General features: G+C 36.3%; 2 protein-coding genes across 2 annotated transcripts; one reads left to right on the top strand and one right to left on the bottom strand.

The window, feature by feature from the left end:
* Nucleotides 1-1,583: 1,583 nt before the first annotated feature.
* On the bottom strand, nt 1,584-14,204 carry LOC120623984 (cysteine--tRNA ligase, cytoplasmic). The gene is made up of 12 exons (XM_039890282.1): nt 14,118-14,204; nt 13,793-14,008; nt 13,233-13,499; nt 12,682-12,898; nt 12,031-12,241; nt 11,253-11,485; nt 9,786-10,019; nt 8,332-8,467; nt 6,972-7,177; nt 4,495-4,657; nt 3,487-3,683; nt 1,584-2,223 (listed from the first exon to the last, which is right to left on the bottom strand). The coding sequence occupies exons 2-12, from the start codon at nt 13,969-13,971 to the stop codon at nt 2,095-2,097; spliced, it is 2,172 nt and encodes a 723-aa protein (XP_039746216.1). The 5' UTR covers nt 13,972-14,008; nt 14,118-14,204; the 3' UTR covers nt 1,584-2,094.
* A 646-nt stretch (nt 14,205-14,850) lies between these two features.
* LOC120623967 lies at nt 14,851-21,771 on the top strand. The gene is made up of 7 exons (XM_039890262.1): nt 14,851-15,240; nt 16,214-16,384; nt 16,499-16,812; nt 17,470-17,617; nt 18,084-18,201; nt 19,075-19,208; nt 20,053-21,771. The coding sequence occupies exons 1-7, from the start codon at nt 15,124-15,126 to the stop codon at nt 20,152-20,154; spliced, it is 1,104 nt and encodes a 367-aa protein (XP_039746196.1). The 5' UTR covers nt 14,851-15,123; the 3' UTR covers nt 20,155-21,771.
* The last annotated feature ends 3,149 nt before the right edge of the window (nt 21,772-24,920 follow it).

Below are 24,920 nucleotides of genomic sequence, written 5' to 3'. Positions count from 1 at the left end.
ATGATGCACAGTTTGGTTTCCGTCCCGGTCTTTCAACAGACTCGGCGATTTTCAGCTTAAAAGCAACCGTGAGCCATTATGTGAACAGAGACACATCAGTTTACGCGTGCTTTCTCGACTTAAGTCGTGCTTTCGATCTCGTAAATTATAATTTACTTTGGGAGAAATTACACGACTCTAAAGTCCCTCTAAAAACGATTAATCTGTTGAAGTACTGGTATGGTAACCAAGCAAGCTATGTAAGATGGGGCGACGCGACTTCTAGTGAATATAAGCTAGAATGCGGTGTTCGTCAAGGATGATTGACCTCTCCTGACCTTTTTAGCCTATACGTGAACGACCTGATTGAGAGACTGAGAAGCACCAAGATCGGTTGTCATATAGGGTCCACTTGTATGAACAACTTTAGCTACGCGGATGATATGGTTCTTCTCAGCCCCTCTATTAGAGGACTTCGTAAACTAGTAGCAATCTGCGAGAGTTATGCTGCAGAACACGGTCTTAAATATAACGTTAAGAAGACAGTTACGATGGTGTTCCGATCTGGCAGAGGTCCGGGGACTATTCCGGGGGTTTTCCTTGATGGAGATTTGCTCGAGAGAGTTGAGCGGTTCAGATACCTTGGACATATTGTGACTGAAGGCCTTGTCGATGATGAAGATGTAGAGAGGGAACGACGTGCTCTGGCTGTTAGATGTAATATGCTCGCACGTCGCTTTGCGAAATGCAGTGACCAAGTTAAGGTGACATTGTTTAGAGCATACTGTTTATGTTTCTATACATGTCAACTTTGGGTAAAGTCCACCAGACGCGCTGTCAACAATATCAGGGTGCAATACAATAATGATTATCGTATCTTGATGAAGTTGCCAAGGTACTGCAGCGCGTCGGACATGTTCGCTAGGTCCAGAGTACCGGATTTCTTTGCGATCATAAGATCGAGAATAGCAACATTTTGGAGTCGTTTGCGAGCCTCCGATAATGAAATCCTAAGCACGTTGGCAGAGGGTCTGGACTGCTCGATTTTCAAGCACTGGCTTTCGGTGCACCGTGAGGCAAATAGAAAATAAACTGTAGTGATTTTTGTAAAGGTTAGGTATAAGAAAACCCATAAAATATGACAAACTATGTAATTAATGATTATTATTATGACGGACGTGAGTTTGCAATATTTTTATATTGCAATACTGTTACTTATTATTATTATTTTGTTATTTAATTTATCTTTTTATATTCTTATAACTGGGTTTATACCTTTCAATAAAGATTATTATTATTATTATTATTATTATTATTAAGGTAACATTCTTACAAGATTCCAGCTATAGCCAAACACCCGCTGATAATTGTTCAGCGACTCTCGGTTTTTTTTTTCTATTAGTAAATAAAGGAATAGGTAGGTATTAAATAATGTAGTAATTCAATAAATTCCGTTTATGATTCGTTTGCTTTATTCTTAACTAAAGTACAGTACAGTACAGCAGTCCATTGTACATACTAAAGTAATTAATTAAAATATGTATAAAAAGTAACAAAAGAAAAAAAAAGGAAGATAAATTAGCCTAACTAACCTAACCTAACCTAAAATTATTTATATAAATATTTTTCAGCATTCGGAATGAAAAATTTAAATTATTCTTACATGTTTATAAATGGACGAAGTTAAACTAAAAGGTTGCTACCAACACTGAGGTAGTTTTGAGACTTATAGGGCCTTACAAAAAAATGAGGCATAACGTCGGAATAATCACGCAGTGACATTTAAAAGATACTGCCAGTTTAAACAAAACTCTGCTGATTTTATTTTTGTTTGCAGTAGTAATTGAAGAACGAAGCTGAAGACCCACCTGATGGTAAGTGGAAAACCAACGCCTAAATCAGGGCAATACTAAGCAGAGTATGCGAGGAATACGTACTGCGACGTGCTGTCTATCAACCTGAGGCGTAGGCGTGTCATGTGCCTAGAATTACTCCGACGTCATGCATAATTTATTTGTAAGGCCCGAGATGTTTAAAAACTACCTCAGTGTGGATCAGTTTTGTTTAACTAAGTCCAATTATTACCTATGATCGTCGATAGTCAGAAGTACTTTATCACGAATTGCTTTTAACTGAAGCTAAGTATTCATTGTATTTCTTCTCCTGAGCTTGTTGTAACTTTTGCAGCTTTTTCACCAATCCTTTGCTGAGTTCTTTGCCTTCGAAATCGTGAGTGGGTAAACCCTAGAAATAACAAAAAAAACGTGTTCTTTAATAGCTCGACGACCTCTGTCTTTTCCAGTCTTATAAGGGACAATTTCGGAATTTATATTTTCTGGATTTTGTCTTTTCCGTTCTGGTGGCTTCGGCCGTGGGTAATTACAGCCCACAGACCCGTGCAGTCAAATCATTTAGCAATGCCGCGTGGAAGCCGATTAGAAGAATAGTTATCCAGCTGCTATCATGTATCATCATTTACCACCTTGGTACCTCGGTACCTTGATGGCGTATAGTGGTTCAAAAATATCTGACACCCGTTGCTTGAACTTTCGTGAGAAGTTAGTGGGCTTATTATTTGGCGGGATCATTTTAGCCGTCATAACCGGACTAATTATGCAATCTAAGGCATGAGGCACCGCCCATTTCCTAATTCCGGTCTAATATTGAGATTGTTTACAGAAAAATATCCGATAGGCAGTGGCGTGCATGTTTTTGCATGCATGCATGGCGTGTAGCTTTTGACCAGGGTATGCATAAAGCAGGAAAATGGCATAAAATGGGAAAATCCTAATACTATACGAGTTATATAAAAAAATTAGGGTAGGCAATGCTTTTGCGCATGTATATACATATGCATGCACATAATATCTGATGGTAGAGTCACTACAAAGAGACAGACTTGACGTTTCAAAAGTGCTTATATTAGGCCTACTTGAAATAAATGAATTTTGAATTTAGATTTTTTTTTAAATCTAGTACTAATTATTGGACTGGAATGGGATTCGAACCAGAAAGATCACCCAGGTTGTTTGCATCTAACATCGTGCCACAGGAAAATAGTCCTATATGACTTTCATGAAATTCGAATAGTTATAATTGAGGTTTTCACGATTAGGACCTAGACCGTGAAGGCAAACCATTACAATGATCATAATCATCATCATCATCATCATCATCATTTTTATTACAAGCCCTTCACTGACCCAGTACGTACAGTGCACGGGTGAACCTCTCAGAGTTAGAAGGGCTTAGGCCGTAAGAACAGAACGTTATGAAAACTCTCAGGCTTTCAGGTTTTCTCACGATGTTTACTACACCGTTAAAGCAAGTGATAATATTCTAATTGCTTAAATTACAAACGCACATAAATCCGAAAAGTTAGAGGTGCGTGCTGGGGATCGAACTCGGCCCCCCGAGAGTGAAGCCAATGCCTTACCCACTATAAAAAAATCACTTCCGCACCGATTGTTCGCCGATTAAAAAGTTAAATTACGCAATACAACTTACTTTGTCATCAAACATTGAGTATTTGTCATTTTCTCGCTTGAACATCTCTGTAGGTGGAATTTTCTTCTGCTCCTCTTTGGCTCGCTGCGCTTCTAATAACTCTTGTTTCTTTCTCAGTTTCTCCGCTTCTTGTCTTTTCTTCTCTTCTCTCTCCTTCATTAATTCTTCTTTACTGACGAGCTTCACCACCGTTCGGTCTAACAGTTATTAAAACATTACAACACATTAAAAAACAACCTATGCATATACATAGCATACTATCAAAAGAAGTTACGAGTAGTGTATATATGACTGCTTTTAGAAAATCTAGATTAGAAAAAGATTTTCAATGTGAACTTTAAAAATCATTAAATTAATTTATCAACCCATTACAGGCCCACTACAGGGCACGGGGTCTCCTCTCACAGTGAAAAGGATATAGGCCGCAGTCCACCACGCCAGCCCAGTGCGGGTTGGTGGACTTGTAAAAGTTAGAGGTTTTTCTGAGTTTTATTGGGATGTGAGATTCGAACTCGATCTACCCTCATGTCGAATTTGTGAATGGAATAAGGAATCTTGTCTGGGTTTTTAAAATGCCGAGACACGTAACAAAAACGGGTGGGGTCAATCCATTCTCACAATGGTAAAATGCAATATCCCAATATTGCATTTTACCATTGTGAGTAAGTAAAGGTTAGAAAATTATATCTACTTTCATCATTACACACGCACACAAACACACACACACGCACACTCAAATACACGCACAGACGTAGACACACAGGAAAGCGCAGACACAGACACACACAGCGCACATAGACACTTACACACACAAACACACACACACACACTCAGACAGCCAGACACAAGCACAGACACACAGGCCTACACTCATACACCCTAACACATATACAGACACGCACACAGTTGCACACACACGCGCGCGCGTGCGCACGCTCGCACAAACACACATACAACGGCCAACTAAGTAAGGAAACTGGCTCAAGAACATATCAGAGGATAGTTTACCAGGTTTGTCTTCGAGCCGAACACCCAGTTCAGGTAGAACGTCGTCCCTGAGCGCATCGCACAGTGACAGCACGTCTGTGGCGGAAACCGCACGCGCAGCTTCGCGCACGCGCCCTCGGAACGTGCTCAACACCTCCAGGTAAGGCATAACTGCCTCTTCCAACTGCAGGCAGAAATATCGTAACACTATTACTATCAGCGCCATGCGGTGACAGCAGATCAAAATAATAATAATAATAAATATACTACGACAATACACACATCGCCATCTAGCCCCAAAGTAAGCGTAGCTTGTGTTATGGGTACTAAGATAGCTGATGAATATTTTTTATGAATATAATACACATAAATACTTATAATATACAGATATACACCCAGACACTGAAAAACATTAATGTTCATCACACAAACATTTTCCAGTTGTGGGAATCGAAACCACGACCTTGGACTCAGAAAGCAGGGTCGCTGCCCACTGCGCCACTCGGCCGTCACCCTCCCTACTCTTCCCGCGAGGTGTCGTACGACCGTCTAAGACAATATAACGTAGAACGGGTAGCAGCGTTTACTGTGCTATACCTAAAATATATTGCGATCACGTACCCGTCTACCCAGCATGGTGATTACGGGCAAACCCTTTATTCTAGCACTGGACTATTATAGGATTTTGATGGTGATTACTATATGGTTTGTATGCCTTTTTTAATAAGGTAGCACTGCCTCTTCTGAAACAGTTTAGTTTTCTTTCTACCATCTTAGACTGCATCATCGCATACAACCAGCACGGCTAGCATGGCCAGGAGACAATTATATCCCCGGGGAAAGGATAAGAAAAAGAGAGAAAAATTATCTTCTCTCACAGCTTTATAAACTCTCAGAGCACTGGCGCACGAGTGGAAATAATATCCATATATGTGTTACTAGCTGTTGCCCGCGACTTCGTCTGCGTTTGATTTTGTTTTTAAAGTATTCAGTATCGCTAAGCCTTAAATAAGGGGTTTGCTGCTGTCCGCTGATGAGCTCTGTCCTCTATCTCCAACCACATTCATCAGATCTACACAAAGTTTGGACAAAATTGAACACATGTTATAATCTCTATAGTACAAAAATAATTATTTAAATCGGTTATAATTTGTCGGAGTTATGGTGTAAAATCGTTAAACACTTTCATTCCCTCTCCCAAAAGAACCGAGCTTAATGTCGGGATAAAAAGTATCCTATATTACTTCTAACACTTCCAAGAATATGTGTACAAAGTTTCATGAGGATCAGTTAAGTAATTTTTGCGTGTAAGCGTAACAAAAAATCTTACATTAGCATTTATAATATTAGTAGCGATAGGGATAATAAACGGGGGTAAACTTCTCCTATTCCATGTTCCCGTGTATCCCTTGTTAAGGGGTATAATCGGGGGATACAATTTTTATCTCCTGCCCGTGCTAGCCCTGCTGAAGTTTCAAGGGCTAATTTTTTTTTTCCTTTACCACTATAAGCCGTTTTATGTAATATGTTTCTTCAACCAAAGGTTATCTGGAGGAGTTCGCTTCAAGCGAGAAGGCCGCCTTTGCGCATATATTTTGTATTATCGTTTGTTTTGTTAACCTAGCTTTCTATTTGTATGTGCAATAAAGACTTCTTCTTTTCTTCTATTTTTCTGAGCTTGTAGCGGGAAATACCTCTGTTATATTAACTCCAAACCTCTATGGTATCTTCAAACTGGAACGCTAAATCTCTCGGCTTAGTAGCCACGACGAAAGCCTCCCACAAGACCATACCAGAGAAAACTCAGATAAAAAATATTCCAAATTCCCCCGATCCTCCCACTTATATGACTACAGCGCTGACCAGCCAGTGGCGTGCATAGAGGGTATGCAGGGGGTATGCAGATGATATAAAATGAAAAAAATCTTCAGTACGAGTTATAAAAAACTTAAGGATAGGCATTGTAGGAGTTATAAAAAGCCTACCCTTAAGTATTTATAACTCATAATTGAGATTTTCTTAATTTCATACAATCTGCGGACCCTGTTTTATAACAAATTACCAAATGAAATCTTGAGATGTCTCTCAATAAGATCAAAGTTTATATAAAACGTAAGCTTACAGAAAAATCAACAATATTAAGGATTACTTAAACGATAAAAAAGCTTGGGTGTGAATGGCTCTAGTTTCATAGCTTAATATGAATTTACTGTGAGATGGTGATAACAAAAAAAAATTACCCGGCTAAGTTTGTTGTGGGCTCTTATTAGACCAGGGCGCGTTTGGAACCCTCGTAGCTTTAGATCTATATTGGCGAACGAAGTTATCACAAATATGTAAACAAATATGTATGAACGCTTCATAAGTGTCTGTGATAGGTATACATGAATAAAGAAATTTTGAATTTTAATTTGAATTTGAATTTGTGCATAGCCTCTATGCACGCCACTGCTCCAAGCGAGGTCGTGAAAACTTGTAGTAAGAAGAAAAGGACTTACGCAGACGTCATTGGCATCGCTGACGGGGAAGCCGATGAGGCCGCGCGGGCCCTCCACGGCACCGAAGACGTGCAGTATATCGGTGACGTACCGCGCAGACGAAACCAGTAACGGAGCATTGCGCGGCGGAGTGAGACGAAGGTACACGTGCGAAGCGCCCACGAGCTCGCGTAGAGCATCTAATGCGCTGCGAGTGTCGATGTTATCTGGTACATAAAGGAAGCGGTGATTTTTTTTTTAAATTATAAAAGTGGGGTATTTTGTAGTGACTTCTACAGAATGTTCAATCAACAGTAATTTGACGGCCGACTGGCGCAGTGGGCAGCGACCCTGCTTCATGAGTCTTAGGCCGTGGATTCGATTACCACAACTGGAAAATGTTTTTGTGATGAACATGATTGTTTTTCCGTTTCTGGGCGTTTATCTGTATATTATAAGTATTTATATGTATTATATTCATCTAGCAATCTTTGTACCCATAACACAAGCTACGCTTACTTTGGGGCTAGATAGCGATGTGGACTACTAAGCTAGACAGTTAAGCTAGACATCTAAATTTAACTGCATAAAAATGGAAACAATCTGTCAAAAAATACGTATATTTGAGAAGAGAAATTTTCACGGTGAAATTGATCTTAATTTTGAACATTAAGGAAGACTATTTATTACATTTCAGTTATAATCTAGCCAATACCAAATAATAAACAAAATTTGAATATAGAACTGTATTTATTTCGTAAAATTGCGCGCTCTAACTTTCAACAGATTAGATAAATAAATAAATATACTATGACAATACACACATCTTCATCTAGTCCCAGAGTAAGCGTAGCTTGTGTTATGGGTAGTAAGATAACTGATGAACAGTTTTATGAATTATATACATGAATACTTATAATATACTAGCGGACCTCAGCGGCATCTGTCGGGCTGATTTGTGAATCTAAACCATCCAGGGTGCCAACCCAAACGCCAGTGGCGTGCACTTCATACATGTAGAAAAGCACTGCATACCCAAATTATTTTATATAACTCGTTTTGGAGGGGAATTTTTTCCATTTTGTGCCATGTACCTGCTTTATGCATACCCTGGTCAAAAACCCTGTGGACGCCACTGCCAAACGCATACCAAAAAAATAATTCAAATCGTTCCAGCCGTTTAGGAGGAGTTCAGTGACATACACACGCACACAAAAAATATATATATAAAGACAGATAAACACCCAGACAAACAATTCAACATTGTGGGAATCGAAACCAAGGCCTTGGACTCAGAAAGTAGGGTCGCTGCCCGCTGCGCCAATCGGCCGTCTGAAATGAACGTGAAAACGTCAAATGAAAGACGCTAAAAAACTCTTACCACACAAAGCAGCGTGAACTTGTTCCTTCACAGCGCTTAGCTTAGCTAACAGTTGCTGCTCCTCCGCACCCCATGCTCCGCCGCAACCTTCGTCGTAACCGCTGCGTATCGCGTCTTTCACCGTTAGGAAGAATTCCTGCATCACAAATGAAAAATATATCTATAAATACTAATACTAGTTACTCATAAAATGCTTAACTATTTAGAGTTACGGTAAGAGGTTTTTTTAGGGATGAACTGAGCTGGTTCATCCTCTATATTAAAGCTAATGAGTGCCACGAGATAAATAACTCTATCCGTTACTCAAAAAATTGCACTTTTTGTAGCTGTATTTCGGTGCGGAAATTTGGATTTTTCGCACTAGTACAATACAATCGATTACGGACAGGTTGGGTTGAGCTTTGTTGGGGGAAAGTTGAGCTATAATGATTAATTTAACTGATTGTCAAGATTTAGGTTCATACATTCTTAAGCTAACAGTTAGTCGGCGGCCAAAGGCAAAGGTGAGTAATGCGGCATTACTCACCGGCATTACTAATGCCCTGCTTTCAATGAAGACGAACGAGGCAGTGCTTCAGTAAGTAGCGCCTAATCAAATTAGTTCCCTAGTAATATAATACATTTATCTTTCACCAATAGATTTTCACTAGGCAACTCATATAAATTGTCTATGATTCTTGCCACAAGGTGTTGTTGTTGCCTCGCAATATCATATTTTTCATTTTTCGTATGTTCATCTGTCAAGTGAAAAATTACAAGTTCCCTAACCATTACGCACCGCCGAATCGGTATCGTAACTTTCTGGTGCCTAACGTCTTTAGTCATCATCTAAAGGTTAGTGAAACGTTTTATTTCCTGCACATCATCCTAATCAAAAAAATCCTATACTAAGCGTACAGTATCGCTTAAGTATTTAGTGTTACGGTACGATTCGGGATGGATACCGCCGGCTTCTACGAAACTTATTTTTTAGGTTAAACTGAACTATTACATACTTTCCATTAAAGCTAGCATGCGTGCCACGAGATAAATAACTCTACACGTTACTCGTATTTTTATGGAGGTAGATATTACATTTTCGTGGCTGGTTAGCGCTCATAGAATACACATGTAAGATGGCATTCAAACAGTTAGGTATTAAATATTGGATAGACGCAGGCGTTACTTTGCGGTATCCCATAACATACCTACAGTGAACATTAAAAATCATGGTGAATCTGTACAGTGCAATTTATAGTTTCTGAAAACTCCACACCTTATATTTTGCAAAGAGTAGTCTACGCACCGGAGCATCCTCAGGAGATGTTGACTTAACCATGACCAACTGCTAAGAATGTCTTAATGTTCATTGGTAATCTGTCATCACCAAGAAGGACAATAGCTAGAGAGACCGATGCGAGCGATGTTTCAGAGCCATAAGTCAAATACCATTAAATAAAAAAACGGTACTCAACATTAAACATTTTCTCCGTCTGGATGGCCATATCCATTGTGTTATCAGAATAATCCAAAGTGTCCTTCCAGCCGTGCAGCAAAAATGCGATACGCAATTGCCTCGCGGTATGACGTTTTAAAGCGTCGGAGATGGTGACGAAGTTCTTCAAAGACTTTGACATCTTGCAACCAGCGATAGTGAGGTGGCCCGTGTGAAGGAAATAATTCACCCAGCCTGGCTTGTCGAAATGAGCCTGTTGAAACAATAAACAACAGTAACTGCACATTGCATTCAGTCTTATTAAAGTTGTGATTAGGAATTTTGATGAAGGGCGAACATTGTGGTATTCTGCTGTGATTGCCAAATAAATTATGAGAATCGTCTGTATCATAATCATCATTTCAACCGGTAACGTCGATGATGAGGAGACATAATAATAAATAATAAATAAATATACTACGACAATACACACACCGCCATCTAGCCCCAAAGTAAGCGTTAGTTTCATTCAACAAAAGGGCCGCCTCTGAGGCATTAGCACTCAACAGAAAAAACCTATGCATCCTAGTGCGAGCGCTTACGGGGCACTGTGGGCTCAACAGACACATGTTCAACCTAAAGCTGCAGGACACAGATCTATGTAGACTCTGTAAGGAGGCTGCGGAGACGCCGCTGCATTTGATCTGTTCCTGCCCCGCGCTGATGCATAAACGCAGCACTCTTTTGGGGAAGCACATAATGCAACCAGAGGATGCTAAATTTCTTCCAGCAAGGAAAGTGCTGCTTTTCCTGAAGGCGACCAACGCTTGCTGGGAGATCTAGACAGCGGCGTCACAATAGATCGTAGCCCGTCGACGTGACACCAGGGACCAGACGAACCTGAGCCGCAAGCAGAAGTAGAAGAAGAAAGAAGAAGCGTTAGTAAGCGTAAAGTTATGGGTGAATGAATGAATGAATATACTTTTATTGCACACCACAAAACGTACATAGAAAAAAAGAAAAGTATAACAAAACAACATACACAATTTGCTAAGATGACTGAAGAATAGTTTTGGTTTTTTTTTTATGAATAATATAGATAAATACTTATAATATACATATAAACACCCAGACACTGAAAAACATTCCTGTTCATCACACAAACATTTTCCAGTTGTGGGAATCGAACCCACGGCCTTTGACCCAGAAAGCAGGGTCGCTGCGCACTGCGCCAATCGGTCGTCCAACATAGGTCTTTTTCTGGGATTTCCAGACGCAGTCCAGTGTGTGGCTGCGTCGTCTGTCCACGTAGCAGAGCTGTGAAGCCGCCAATGATCGAGGTCGCCACTGTAGCACTTATGAATTTTAACGTCCAAACAGTCCTCCAACCTCAGCTGAGCTATATCCTAGGCGCGAATAAATATGACTCAGAGACATTAAAGTTGCGTTTACAATTATGCGGTTCCACTGGTGTGGTCTGTGGGTTACTTAATTTTGGTCAACATACCTCACTTTGAGCCAATTCGTTATCATGATGAGGGAATTTGAGATCCACCCCTCCTGTATGTATGTCCAGGTTTGACCCACACACATCCGAGGCCATGGCGGAACATTCTATGTGCCAACCCGGGCGGCCGGCACCCCACGGTGACTCCCAGGAAGGCTCTCCAGCCTTACTGCGCTTCCATAGAGCAAAATCATTTGGCGACCGCTTTTCAGCAGTATCATCACTGAGATCACCTGCAACGATTTAGAGTTATTTAAATTTAATTCAGTCGAAAGTTGACGAGTAAACTCGATAAGCGTGGAATCGGATGCGTTAGGGTCATCGACCTCTGAACGAGCGCGCCGTGTCCAGTGACATGCACTTCATACATGCACAAAAGCACTGCCTACCCTAAAATTGATATATAACTCGTATAGGAGGAGGATTTTTGCCGTTTTATACAATTTTCCCGCCGTATGCAAACCCAGAAAAAATACAACCAGTGCAGTAGATTGTCTATCTACCTCCTTGGAGGCTGCGTTTACCTGTGTGGGGACACCAATCCAGCACCTTGGAACCCCAACGTCCGTCGGTTCTTCGAGCTATGTGCCCCGCCCATTTCCACAGGCTTTATTAATTACAGATATTTTTTTATTAAGACCAAGATATGTATACATAAAAAACACCATAATAAAATACCAAAGTAAAACACTCTGTATACATGCAGACTGCAGAAGTTTCTACAATAATTTTACTGCAAACATTTATCAAAATATTCATAATATTTACCAATATTTACCTTCTCCTTCTTGCAATGATTTAGTGTCTCCATATGCTTCTGGTACAAGTCTGGCATAATGATGGTTTTCCTTGCTATCAAACTCACTAACATTAAAATACACTGAGCTATTTGATTCATATGCTAGGCCATTGTCTATTATTTTTTGTATAAATGTAATAATTTGTGGAATATATTCGCTTACTCTTGTCAGTACATCTGGTGGTAAAACCTGAAAAATAATCAATTAATCAATGAAAAAAAATATAATCTTATATAATATATTATCATGATACTATCCTGTTTAGCTGATGAATACTATGATTCTTATACAGTAGAAAACAATATTTAAACTTAAGTTGACAAATCCTTTCTGCAGCCAAAAACTTTACTAATAATAAAGATGAAGATTTTGTTTTATTTTGTTTGTTTAAAAGTGCTACGTCAGATTATAAGCTTTATACGAGGAAGGTTATTAGATACTGAATATCGTGCTACAACGGTGCTAACAAAGTGAAAGAACGGGAGGGCGTTGCAACGCAGTAGGCAGGGTTATATTGTGTGGAGAAAAAAAACTTAAGTTGTACGCAGATTAAGTCGCGGAGAAATGTGTGTAGTAACAATTTGTAATGATAAAAGTTAAAAATGGAAAAATAATTACTTTAGACTTACATTAAGTGCCTTCATATCTTTATGAAACTCATTTTCCCAGTATCTAGGTAAGGTAGTGAAAATTGCATTGTCTGTGACTGTGGCTCCATATTTTTTGTCTAACCATTCAGATATTGGATCTTTTGCAGATTTCAACATTTCATTCTTAGCTGCTTGAATTTTTTCACTATTGTTTTCTTCTACAGCTGCTTTGAGACCTTTAACTGCAGATGCAACACTAATAAAGAAGAGCAGAATATTACAGTTTGATGTCACAATCTGAACTTAAAATGCAAATTGCAATGTTGGCTAATAACTTGTGACCTACATGTGTTGTTGTGTAATATATTACATTACATATTTTTAATTAAGGTAATTTAATACTCACACAGTTAATATTTGTATAGTATTATAGTATGATTGTAAAATTGAGAAAGAACCATTTGCAAACCCTCACAAAAGTTTACCCTTGAAACTAAAGGCAAGATTTTAAAGTAATAAGCATGCACTGGTTGAAAAAAGTGAACATGCTTAGATATAAAAAAAATGGTTTGAAAAATTATGATATTTACCTGTCTAGCATTTTTTGCATAGTATTTTTTTTATCTGGATCTGTTGCATCCTTGACCACACATCCATAGAAGTCAACCACAGCTGTTGCATCATCAATAGATTCAGTAAGACCTTTGGGCTCTTTTATGTATTTATCATATAAAAAGTTTTGTCTTGCTCTTTTAATAATCTTGTCATCAATATCTGTTATATTCATAACATACAATATATTGTAACCAAAATAATTTGACATAACACGTCTCAGAATATCAAATGAAATATATGACCTAAAATAATATAATAAAATAAATTTATTAGGAAAACATTATTTATAAGTAAAGAAAATGTATATATGTATGGTGTTTTACTTAGAAACTCACAGTGAACTACTAAATATTTACTCCAAAGTATTCTTTTAAATTGGGCTGGGTTTAGATTATTGCCACCTCGATAGAGCTGAGAGAGGATGAAGATAAATACAAAGTTTACAATAGAGACAAACCTTCAGAGTAATGATATCGCTCGTCACTTAAATTTAGCACAAATATTTAGAAAGCTTTTATAATAATTATGAAAATACCTCGCATGACCCATGTGGGAGGCATCATACACGGTAGGTCCACAACTGTACCAGTTGACGCGGTTACCGCTCGAACAAACGAACTCTTCTTTTTGTCGCGTCAGACTATTAAACACCTTTAGAACAGGCTGCTTAGCACCCGAAGGCGGTGACCAATTTGGTTGGCTTCTCTTAGACATCTTTTAATTAATTAAAATAAGAATTCTAGAACCTAACCTGAAACAAAAAGTAAGGAGGTGTTTTATATTAAATTATATGAGTACGACTCCAATTCGTATTTTTATATCAATAGTCAATATCAAGTTATTGGTAAAATTCCACGTACTAAGATTTATCAATTCCTTTTAAAATATTGTATTTTGTCAAATTTAAATTTTTCACACCAGCGACGATTCAACTTTTCGTTTTAACATTACTGTCACCAATATGTCACTGCTAGATGACTTGACTGTCATCTGACATTGACAGAGTAGTGACAGAATAAAGTATTATACTTTGGTATTTTTTATCACCTTTTGTTAACACTTGAAGAATTTCTTCTTTATTTTATATAACTGTTTTTCACTTGCTTGTCTCTATTCTCCATTCTAAGGTCATAAGATCTCCACTTATTCGAAATGGAATAAACAATTTAGTACTCTGAGCTAAACAAAGTTGGCAAGACTAAAAATGCTGTCCTTTTCATCAAAAAAAAATATTGAGTATTCTAGAGGTTTGTGTACAATCATAATTGGCAATATTGTCTTATTGAATTAAAGTAAATAGCTAAAAGGTTTTCTGTGTTGCGACGCAAGTTTCCGTTTTAAAATTATTTCCTAACACTTCTACTAGATTTTCCTTTGTAGACGAACCAACTTAATTAATGCTGATTGCAGGTGGCCTGTTGTTATATTTATTATTTTTAATGGCAACAATTCTACAAGCAATTAGAAGTGTGTATTCAAAATAGATACTATTCCGATAATAATTCACTATCTTGCATCACTTTCTCGTTAGGCACATTTTACATTTAAACAAAAGAGAGCGAAGACATTAAGTCTAGCACTGAAATACACATTATCTTCAAAATATCTCTAACCTATTTTATACCTTCTTTGTAAAACTCTAGAAGTTATTATCAAATGCGCTTTTGAGTTAAAGTTACGCATCTTAGCAACACAAAAATCCAAAAATCACAGGTGTGTGTTTGATATATTTTTGTGTATGTATATATATACACAAGTTTACATAAATAAACGCGTTTATCCACTGAACTACTTTGTATAGTTTTACTACGTTCTTGTGTATTTTTCTTATTTTTTGGAATACTTTAATCTTTTGAAACGATTGAAATGGCTCTCTGTGCTTGCAAATGCCTTAACGTTACATTGGAAAGTGATAAACTAGAAGAAATGTTTGATATCGGAAAACTATCTTCGACGGAACAAAGGGATACTTTTTTCAATGAGGTACGATCGGTAAACATAATTTAACCTTGACTCCATGATGTGCTTTTGCTTCTAACAAATTGATAAATTAATTCAGTCCTTTTAGAATAGTTTAACTCTCATAAACATCTAAATATAATGTACCAAAGTAACTAACTTTATGTGAATCGTGAAAATGTTTTGCGGTAAGGCTCTAATGAATATAATTATAAAGTTCGTACCTACACTTTTATCACAAAGTTCCTAACTGTTTTAGCATCTTTTTTAAATTAAGACTGCATGTAACTTGATGCATTGATAAAGCCAGCAAGTTCTTCCTTGTGTTGCTCTGGAATGATCTAGCTTACATTATTTTAGTCATTAGAATTGCAGAAATTGGAATTGTACTGGATTGGGTGTCTGATGCTGAAACATTAAACACCTCATAAACATTAAATCCAGATAAGCAAATAATATGCTATTCCCTGTATTGTAGTTACATTGGCCAGAAAACCATCACAGTTTTATTTTCAGATAATGAATAATAAAATATTGCACTCCTTACAAACCAAGAATGATTTTACTGATAAGACTTTAGATTATTTACCCTATTTGATTATATGCATAATAAATGAATTAATATAATTATCCTGTGGATTTTTAAATGTTCTAAAGTCCAAACATATTTCCTGAACCCAATATGAAATGTACAATGCAGGATCAGATTGTTTGGATGGATAAATAATCCGAAAGATAGATGCTTAATAAACAGAAGTAAAAGAAGTATGTATTGAATGTCTAATTTTTGGGCAGTGGAATTCCATTTTGTGTCTTTAAATTTTGAATTCTATTATTTAACCAACTGCCTACTATAACTTAAATCAAAAAATTTAATAAATCATTACTAAAATATAGGTTCATGTGGTGGATTTATGTAGGTAGAAGGGTAAAAGTGCATTTCATTACAGACTTATGTTATTGTGCTATATGTTGCTGCTAAACATTTATTTTACAGAAACTACTGATATGTCAAGTCAACCAACTAAAAGTTAACTTAGTGCAACCAGCTCTTATTGGACATCGCACTGTGGATCACCTCACTTTAGAATCATGTCTCGCTTGCGGACAGACTACCCATGCTATTCTGCATGACAAAAATCTTGTGCTGATCCCGAAGTCTATTCAAGTGAGTTACTATAATGATTAAAGAACTTGTAATTTAGGTATGTGTTTTATGATATAAAATGTTTTTTATTCATGTTATGGGAATTTATCCTCTTTTATTTTTGTTCTATTTCAGACCACCTTGGAGCATATAAATAGTTTGAAGAGTTCGGGTAGTTTTTCACCAGTATTTAACCTAATAGTGCCAGAAGTAAACAATGATGTAGAGATGAAAGAAAATGTAGATACAAGCAATCAATTAGTTATTGATAAAAATGGCTGTTCATCATCACTGCAAATGATTGGATCACTTAAAAAACAGTTGAATCAAACATTACAATCACATCTAGAGGCCATAGAAGAAGCAGTTAGTCAGTTTAGAGATCAGAAATATGCAGAGTATGAAGTTTACAGAGCAAAGGCACAAAGAGACCACAAAATATTATCTAGGTAACTTTTATTATTTTATTACTAGGTACACAGCAAATGCAGATATATTTTTCTCTAATTTGACTGGCCTTAGTTGGAGATGTTTAAACATAAAACTCTTCAGCTCTATAAAATCGGTATAGATAGATTCTAAGCTGCTATTGTGTTCGAATATCTGTTCAAAATTCATCAATTGAAACCTCCAAATTAGTAGCCGCTGTAAGCATATTAGTGTCCCATTGCTAGGCAAATCTCATAAGAGAGAGGATTTTTAAAGCATACAACCACAACCTACTCCAATGCAGGTAGTAAGGCATTATCGATTATTTATAATCATAATATGTTAGTGATAATAACCTAGACAGCTCTGCTCTCTTAGGGCACCTTTTATCCATATTTTTGATTCAAACGGAATTGAATCCAGGGCATTGTGATCCATAGTTAAACATGCTGATTACTAAACCAAAGAACCAGTTTATTAGTATTCTAAGAAAATAAATATAATATTGTATTTGGCTTTTCTTACATTTATTTTTCATTTTGAATAATAAATGTAATTACATAAAAAAATATTGAAAATGGATTTAAGTACAACATCTTTAATCTCATCTTTAAGTGGGAGCTGTTTTGTATTGTGTATTTTGCCAAATCATTTTTTTGGAAACATATCTTTTCCAGTATAATTAGCAAGGCACAAAGTAATATTGAAAAAGAAAACTGGGCAAATAACTCTAACTTTGCCAGCGGACCACCGTCGCCGCTTGTTCCACCTCTTCAGAGACGGAGACTGTCTTCTCTTAAAGATGCCAAAAAGTTTACTCAAAAGGTAATCTTCAATACAACAGATTATATTATAGAATTTCTAATCTGACCATGTTCTACAACCATGCTAACTGCACACAGTAGTTGGGGTTAAAGAGAGCTAGGGTGACATTTACCTGGACTGCTTTATTGAATAAAACACATAAATTTTTATGTGGTAAGCATTTCAGCCAACTTCAGTTTACATAAATGATAAAAAGTCTCGGTATAAATTGTTCTAATCAATGCTGATTGAATACGAGAAAAAAAAGGACCTTCTTAGAGCAGGGTGCTTTTAATCTATCCCCTAAAGACCACGCAATTGTTTGGAGGCAAAATTGCATATGTTATTACTAGAGTTTATACACTATATCTATATATCGAAAAAAAAAAACCATATGATTTTTTAATCTGCTGTTATGTGAAAGGTTAATATAATTACTCAAATGTCCTCCTTTTGATGGTTTAAAAGCAATATTTTTATGTTACAGTCAACAGCACAAATACCACATGAAGAAGATTCTTTAGACGCAGAAGATATTTTCGATCTAGAAGGAACAGACTTTAACAACTTCATGGGCTCAGACCATGACGACTACGATTCTGATCGTAAGTTAACTTAAATTTTATAAGTAAATATAATCAGATATCTGAATGATTTGAGACTGCATGTTGCCTATTTTCATATACTAATGAAAATTTTAAGAACTGATAAATTAAATCCATAAAAGAATTTATGCTGGGGATGTTGATGGTGTGTGATTCAATTATTATGAGATATACAGAATGTCATCTTTTATCAAAGATATCAAAGCCGTTATATCAATGATTTCTATTTTGAATTTAAAATATGAACAGTACAGCCTTAAGTCATCACTGGTAATAATAGTGATAATTATGACTCCAATTAACTATGCGCCTGATAAGAAAGCTTAAAGTCACTCAGCATGCGATGGAGAGAACTATGATCTGAGTATTTAAAAAAAAATATATATACTACGACAATACACACTTCACCATCTAGCCCCAAAGTAAGCGAAGCTTGTGTTATGGATACTAAGACAGCTGATGAATATTTTCATGAATATAATACACATTGGGCACTGAAAAACTTCCATGTTCATCACACAATGTTTGTGTGATGAACATGGAATAATGTATATGTGATGAAACCAGAATATAAGGAGTTCTGTAGAAGAACCAGATTTAACCGGCTCAATGTGTTGCAGCTCAACCGGCTCAGCTAAAATGCCAATGTGTGGGGTATGGACCAATATGCGCTTGGTCCCTGAGTCATTGGAATGGTAACCTGCAATGGTGCTCCTACCATTAGCTGGATAGACTACCTCAAACCATCCATAGGGTGATAAGACCATGGAATTTGCCTTACAAGTCCATCTGTGGACACCCAGCGTTTCTAGGATGATTATGCCCATTTTTAATTGTCTGTGGATCGTTTTAATTCGTTAATTTCTATTACAGAAGGAAGTAACGATGAAGGCATTCACATCGGAAGGCAGCGCGGTATTCCTAACGCGGATATTGCCCGCTCACTTCCCATCACTGTGCCCAAGTTTGGATCTGAACGTCCAGCAGTCAGGGAGGTTGATGACTATGTGAGTATCTACTTGACATTTATGATGTATTTGGTATCTTAAGAGTCAAGAGAAGCCCTCGAAACAACACCTATCTTTGAATTAAAAGTGGCACATTAAACTATACTAATTAGAGTAATAAGATGTTAAAGGGCTTTGCATACTGGTTTGCCTTTAAAAAAAAAACTATTTTGAACAACGAAAATAGCAGTCAGTCAGTCAGGCTCCAAACTAATATATTCAAACCATAAAGTAGTTTAGTTTTCAAATTCAATATAGGTTCTTACCTATGCATTTATTAATTTAGAACTACCCGTCATATTTTGTATGTAGCTTTAAAATACTTTACCTACTTATAATTCCGAGAGCTTAGCGATGAATACCGGTGTACGGATAAATCCGACTGGGTTTTTGTTACGCCGTAACAGATATTATTATGTTAACATAAAAAATGTATATTTTTCATTAAATAAAATAATAATAATTCAGTTGTATTAGAGCTTTTTGTGACAGAGCTCTTTTGATTTCTGCCGCAAAGCAGCATTGCTCTGCTCTTGTCTTGTCGGTTACTGGTGTAATTACAGGCACATGAGGCTTCACAGTCCACCAATCCACATTGGGCCTGTGTGGTGGACTACGGCCAAAACCCTTCCCATGTGTGGGAGACGTTGCCCTGCAATGGGTTGTTATGATGAGGCTTAACACCTACGCCTCATTTTGATGGACACACGGCAGCACTTTATAAGACGTTCCGTGAACGCCCTGATATATAAGATTTGCAGAGTTTTGCTTCGCTTTGTTCGTTTTCCACTTAAAATTTCAAAATCAGGATAGATAACAACAGTTTGTATGTATTTTTTACTAGGAGGAACCGCAGGATATAGCTGCTAGCATTAAGGCGTTGGCTCGCTCCGTGCATGGAGATGTGTTCGAACTGCCCCGGCCTCGCTTCTCCACTCAAATCTAGTTCCCCATTATAATCTACTCTATGACTAGGTTTCATATTATCGTGTAAGGACATCTGCTCATCTTATCCCAAGTCAATATACTGTGTTGTGCGTGTACTCCGTGGTAGTGCTTGAGATTTATACTGCCCACACATTGGTGCTTCAGAAATGTGATTGGTGACCCTAATACTGTTTTATGAACTGTAGAATGTACCACGAAAGGCAATAGTTTTATTCAAATATGCTTACGGTAGTTCGAGATACTCCTGTGCCATTTACTGCGGGCATCAACGTTTAATTAATGCCTTAGTAACATTTCTTTCTCTATGTGCAGAACTGTTTTAACCTCAAAGTCAAGTTAAAAGTAGTGTTTTTTTTTTATTTGGTTGTAATATTGTAAGCCTCCATAAGGCATGTTATTATAACAACAAAAAAGTAGTATGTAAGCAAGAGGCTATGAATGTTGTTGTAAATCAGAATAATTATTATTAAATAAACCAAAAAATTTTGTTACATATTTGTGTGTGAATCCGTACAATAAAGAACTGATTTTTTTAAGTGTATAAGTTGGAATGATAATATTTTGTATTGATAATTATAATAATTATTATACTTAAATGATACGTTCAAAAATATATGATAATGAAAACTGTGCAATATGCAACAATTGTTACAATTATCAATACATTTAATTATATTTAAAATATTGCCATTCATGTTCAGTTCATGATCTAGTGCAGATAATGATAATTTATTGTCTGACAGATAAGTAATAAAAGTTGTGTGGGTATGTATGTCAAAACCATTAAAATACATTTCTCATTAAAATATATTGTACCCTCATGTTATGCTATGTCAGAAATAATATAATATATCCAGTATGTATGTTGTATGACTTGTGTTAATCTTGGTTGACCTATAGTAATGTGAACGAGCAAATGAAGGCGTAAGTCAGTGACTTGTTGAATTTGAGTAATTAAATGATGAAAATTAAAATTACCATCTAAGTCATAAGTATCTCTGTTATAGAATTCAGAGTTTTCTATTAATTTTTATGTCGCGTTATCTTAATGATAAGTGAAAAGTGTACAAAAATATTAATACTTGCATTTCTTACTAGTCTGTTAGGGTCACGAAATGAATCAGAAATCAAGTTGTTTACAATCTAATTATATAGATATAGTCTCTCTCATCATTAATGTCTTGCATAATTAAAAATTTGTAATACGTTTATTTTTTTATAAAAAAATATTTTGAATGAGATAAATATGAAGTGGAACCGAAGCGGCAGCAGTTTGGTATTTTGTATTCTTTTGTTTTATGATGTGTATACTTTATAGAATAGGTTGTATGAGCAGTAAGGTGATTGCATAACAACCGCACCGAACGCATCGCATGTGTGCGACTAGCTTTATATAACAGTACCTACATGCATGATTATATCAGTGTCTTCCAATAGCACTGTTCTTTTTTATTTTGAAATGATTTTGTTCGTACTTTTTATCGTGATGTCGGTGTTTCAGTCAGTTGTTTAGTGTAGCTATTATAGTTATTTGTTTATTTGGTGTGACGATACTGAGAAGGACCTTGAATGTAAAGAATAGTAGTGATCATGAAAATAAAATTTACAAAAAATATTGAGTTTTTTTTGTTACTTATTAATTAAATAATGATTGTAACTTATGTTCGTATCTCGTGTAGGAACCATAGACAAGTGAGGTTATATGCGTTGCCTTGTGAAATTCGATAGAGGAATTATTAATTAGGCGTTTTATTTTGAATGAATTCATTTAAAAAAATAAAAATTATTTCACAAAGTGTTTAACAAAGTGCCCATTCAAATGACGTCATAGGCATAACCGAAACCTTCAAGTGGGCATTCGAAGTCAGCATTTAAGAGTATAAATATTCAGATATCTAGTACATTGCAACGTGACTAATATTAACTCTAGCTCTTGTCTTTAATGGTTGCTCTGGATAAAATCCAAATTCATGCAAGAAAATAAACCAGCTATCTTCGGCGATTTAACCAAATAGCTATAAGAACAGTTTGTTTCTGGTAAATCAAAATTGCAGCCTTATTTTCAGCCATTTTGTCTTATGTAACTGATGAGAGTTTTCGACCTCAGTTAGGGTGTTGAGATCTAAGGTCAAACGACAAGTGTTTGCATGATGACAATAACAAAGATTCTTTTTGTAGATTCGAAAATCTTTGCGTAAGTAAGTAAGTAAGTATTCTGTAATTTCATCAGTTTTTAAGTTTTGTTATCAATACAAAAATCTAATATCTTTAGCTATAGAACAGGGACTTGCTAAAACTCCATTTTGCATATGGTGCGGCCATGACAGTCGGTGAGCGAATTTTTCGCGAAATATAAAAAAAAAAAATTGCAATTTATATTAACAAAACCTTTTTCTGCAAAAATGAGATTCAAATTCAAAATTCAAAATTCATTTATTTCTAGTAGGCCTTATATAAACACTTTTGAAACGTCAAGTCTGTCTGTTTGTAGTGATTCTACCACCGAGATATTTTTTGAATATAGTAGATACTTCCGAATATCTATTTTATGACCATTCAATTAAGAACATACAGAATCCTCATTCAGCCATTATTGTTTGCATGCATTATGTTCAAAAACAGTGAAAACGCCTCGCGAACGTCTGACTTTACACCCGCGGAAAGTTGCTAGGTCACGATTTTTTTCCCATTTTATAGTGAACCCTTAGGACATTAGAGGTAAAATAATTACTGCCAACTACTAACTAGTATGAATTGACCAACCGTTTGTTCGACAAACTAATCTAAAGTGGAGTGGTTTTTGATGGTTCAATATAACACGTTGGCTGCTGAAAACACAACGTTTGTGTTTGAAAACTACGTAACGCGTGTGCGGCTCGAACACGCTAGGCGTGTTAAAATAAATGTACCTACAAGGATGCGGCCGAACACGCTGGGCGTGTTTTTCCGGCGTTCTGCGAGTGCGGCAAACACAAACGCTGTGTTGTTTAAATATACTGTTAGAGCGGCCTTTACGCAACAAGTGTGTTATACGTTACCGCAAGTACGTTTTATTAAATATTAGTTAAACGTTAACGCAATTACGTTTTATTATATATTAGACAGTATACCTACTTAAAATTCGTTGTTTTGTGAGTTATCTAATCATTATACATGAGTGTTTTTCTTAATAATTCCCATGCCATCGAGAGAATCGACCATCACACGTATAACTAACAAGTTCATATAAAAAACATGTTTTCGACCAAATATTTGCAACAATAGTATAATACCATCGATCACTAAATAATACCCACCTAGATAATAGCATTGTTTTAAAATATTTTATAGGGACGCGAAGTAGATATTGATATCGATATAGGATCGTCGTCCTATATTTTAGCATACTCTACAATGTTTTTCTGCAATAAAGGTATCCGCAACATAAGTTTGACGTCTATTTGTATATTTTTTAATATTTGTACGCCTGAGTTCGCCTGCACTATTTTCATTGGTATCGGTATCGTCAATAATTTATTTTATAAATATCGGTTTGCATTCCATTATACCGACAGAATTACAAAACGATGCATCCGCATCCTTATTTTTTCTTATCGTCTTAAATAAACGTTATCGGTGCGGCCAGCGGTACCAATAAACTACTCAGGAATGAGTTACTATTGTTTCGAATTTAAAAGTAAATTTAACAATGGTTCTGTATATTTACTGGAAGGATTATTATATTTAAAATGCATATTATTTTAAAATTTGGTTCTTTGTCGGCAATCCGCATTCGTATGTAAGTAGGTATTTAATACTGTTTTTTTACTTATTTATTTATCATGATTCGTAAATGACATTCACAAGTTACACACAGGTTAACGTTGCCGCGATTTTGAATATAGTAAAATAGTGTACCTACCAGATGTAAAGCCACTATATTTAAAGCTCTTTAGAAAATGATTATTTTTGAAAAAAAGAAAATCTGTGTTGACTACATTAAAGTTTTATTCTATTTTATCCAACAAAATAAAACAAACTGCTATTCAAATGCAACTAGTGTTGGGTTTTCATGTTATTCAATAAATAAATGAGAAAAAACGAGTGATGTAATAACACACCTGTTGCGTAAAGGCCGCATAGCTGTCGCGATAAGTTTACACACGCCAGGCGTGTGGGGCCGCATGCTCGTACCGCCTGTTTCGAATACGCTTCACCAGTGCTGAAAACACGCCTAGCGTGTAATCCTGCCGCACTCGTGTACCGTATTTGTTAATGTTAGGCAGCAGTCAACGTGTGTTGTGTAACGGTTTCTGTTTTTTTTTTAAATATATAGTCAAGTACTTGACTGCAATCACACCTGATGGTAAGTGATGCTGCAGCCTAAGATGAAGCGCGCTTGCCTAGAAGATGCCTATCTTGTAGAAAACAGCCAGATAAGCAACCTTGCGCCGGTGTTCAAGGCTTTGAAATCTGTGTTCGTGAGTTCTGTGTTTGTGACGATGCAGGACTTAATTAAAGACATGTGCCCATTAGAATCTAATCTAATTAATGTTGTAGTATGTTTAAACTCATAAATTACATACACCAGATAACACGTCATTGCAGGTATTTTTAAGTTTCTGCAAATTTCTAAAATTTTATTAAATTCAACATTCCTGTCGCTTTTGTTCGCATCGCATATTATGTTTTCAAGGGATACCTATTGTTTGAATTTAAACAATGGTATACTTACCACCTAAAATTACGAAGTACTTAGATTTAACTCAAATCTACTTGGGACGC

Source organism: Pararge aegeria, chromosome 5 (genome assembly GCF_905163445.1).
Source record: "Pararge aegeria chromosome 5, ilParAegt1.1, whole genome shotgun sequence".
Taxonomy (NCBI): domain Eukaryota; kingdom Metazoa; phylum Arthropoda; class Insecta; order Lepidoptera; family Nymphalidae; genus Pararge; species Pararge aegeria.
The sequence above is the reverse complement of the archived record's forward strand: the minus strand, read 5'-3'. Positions and strand labels throughout refer to the sequence as shown.

Coding starts and splice junctions, on each gene's coding strand:
- LOC120623984 (XM_039890282.1), bottom strand. CDS start 13,971: ATGTCTAAGAGAAGCCAACCAAATTGGTCACCGCCTTCGGGTGCTAAG. Junction 13,500..13,792: donor TCCCACATGGGTCATGCGAG/GTATTTTCATAA, acceptor ATATTATTTTAG/GTCATATATTTCATTTGATA. Junction 12,242..12,681: donor AAGATATGAAGGCACTTAAT/GTAAGTCTAAAG, acceptor ATTATTTTTCAG/GTTTTACCACCAGATGTACT.
- LOC120623967 (XM_039890262.1), top strand. CDS start 15,124: ATGGCTCTCTGTGCTTGCAAATGCCTTAACGTTACATTGGAAAGTGAT. Junction 18,202..19,074: donor TGACGACTACGATTCTGATC/GTAAGTTAACTT, acceptor TTTCTATTACAG/AAGGAAGTAACGATGAAGGC. Junction 19,209..20,052: donor TCAGGGAGGTTGATGACTAT/GTGAGTATCTAC, acceptor ATTTTTTACTAG/GAGGAACCGCAGGATATAGC.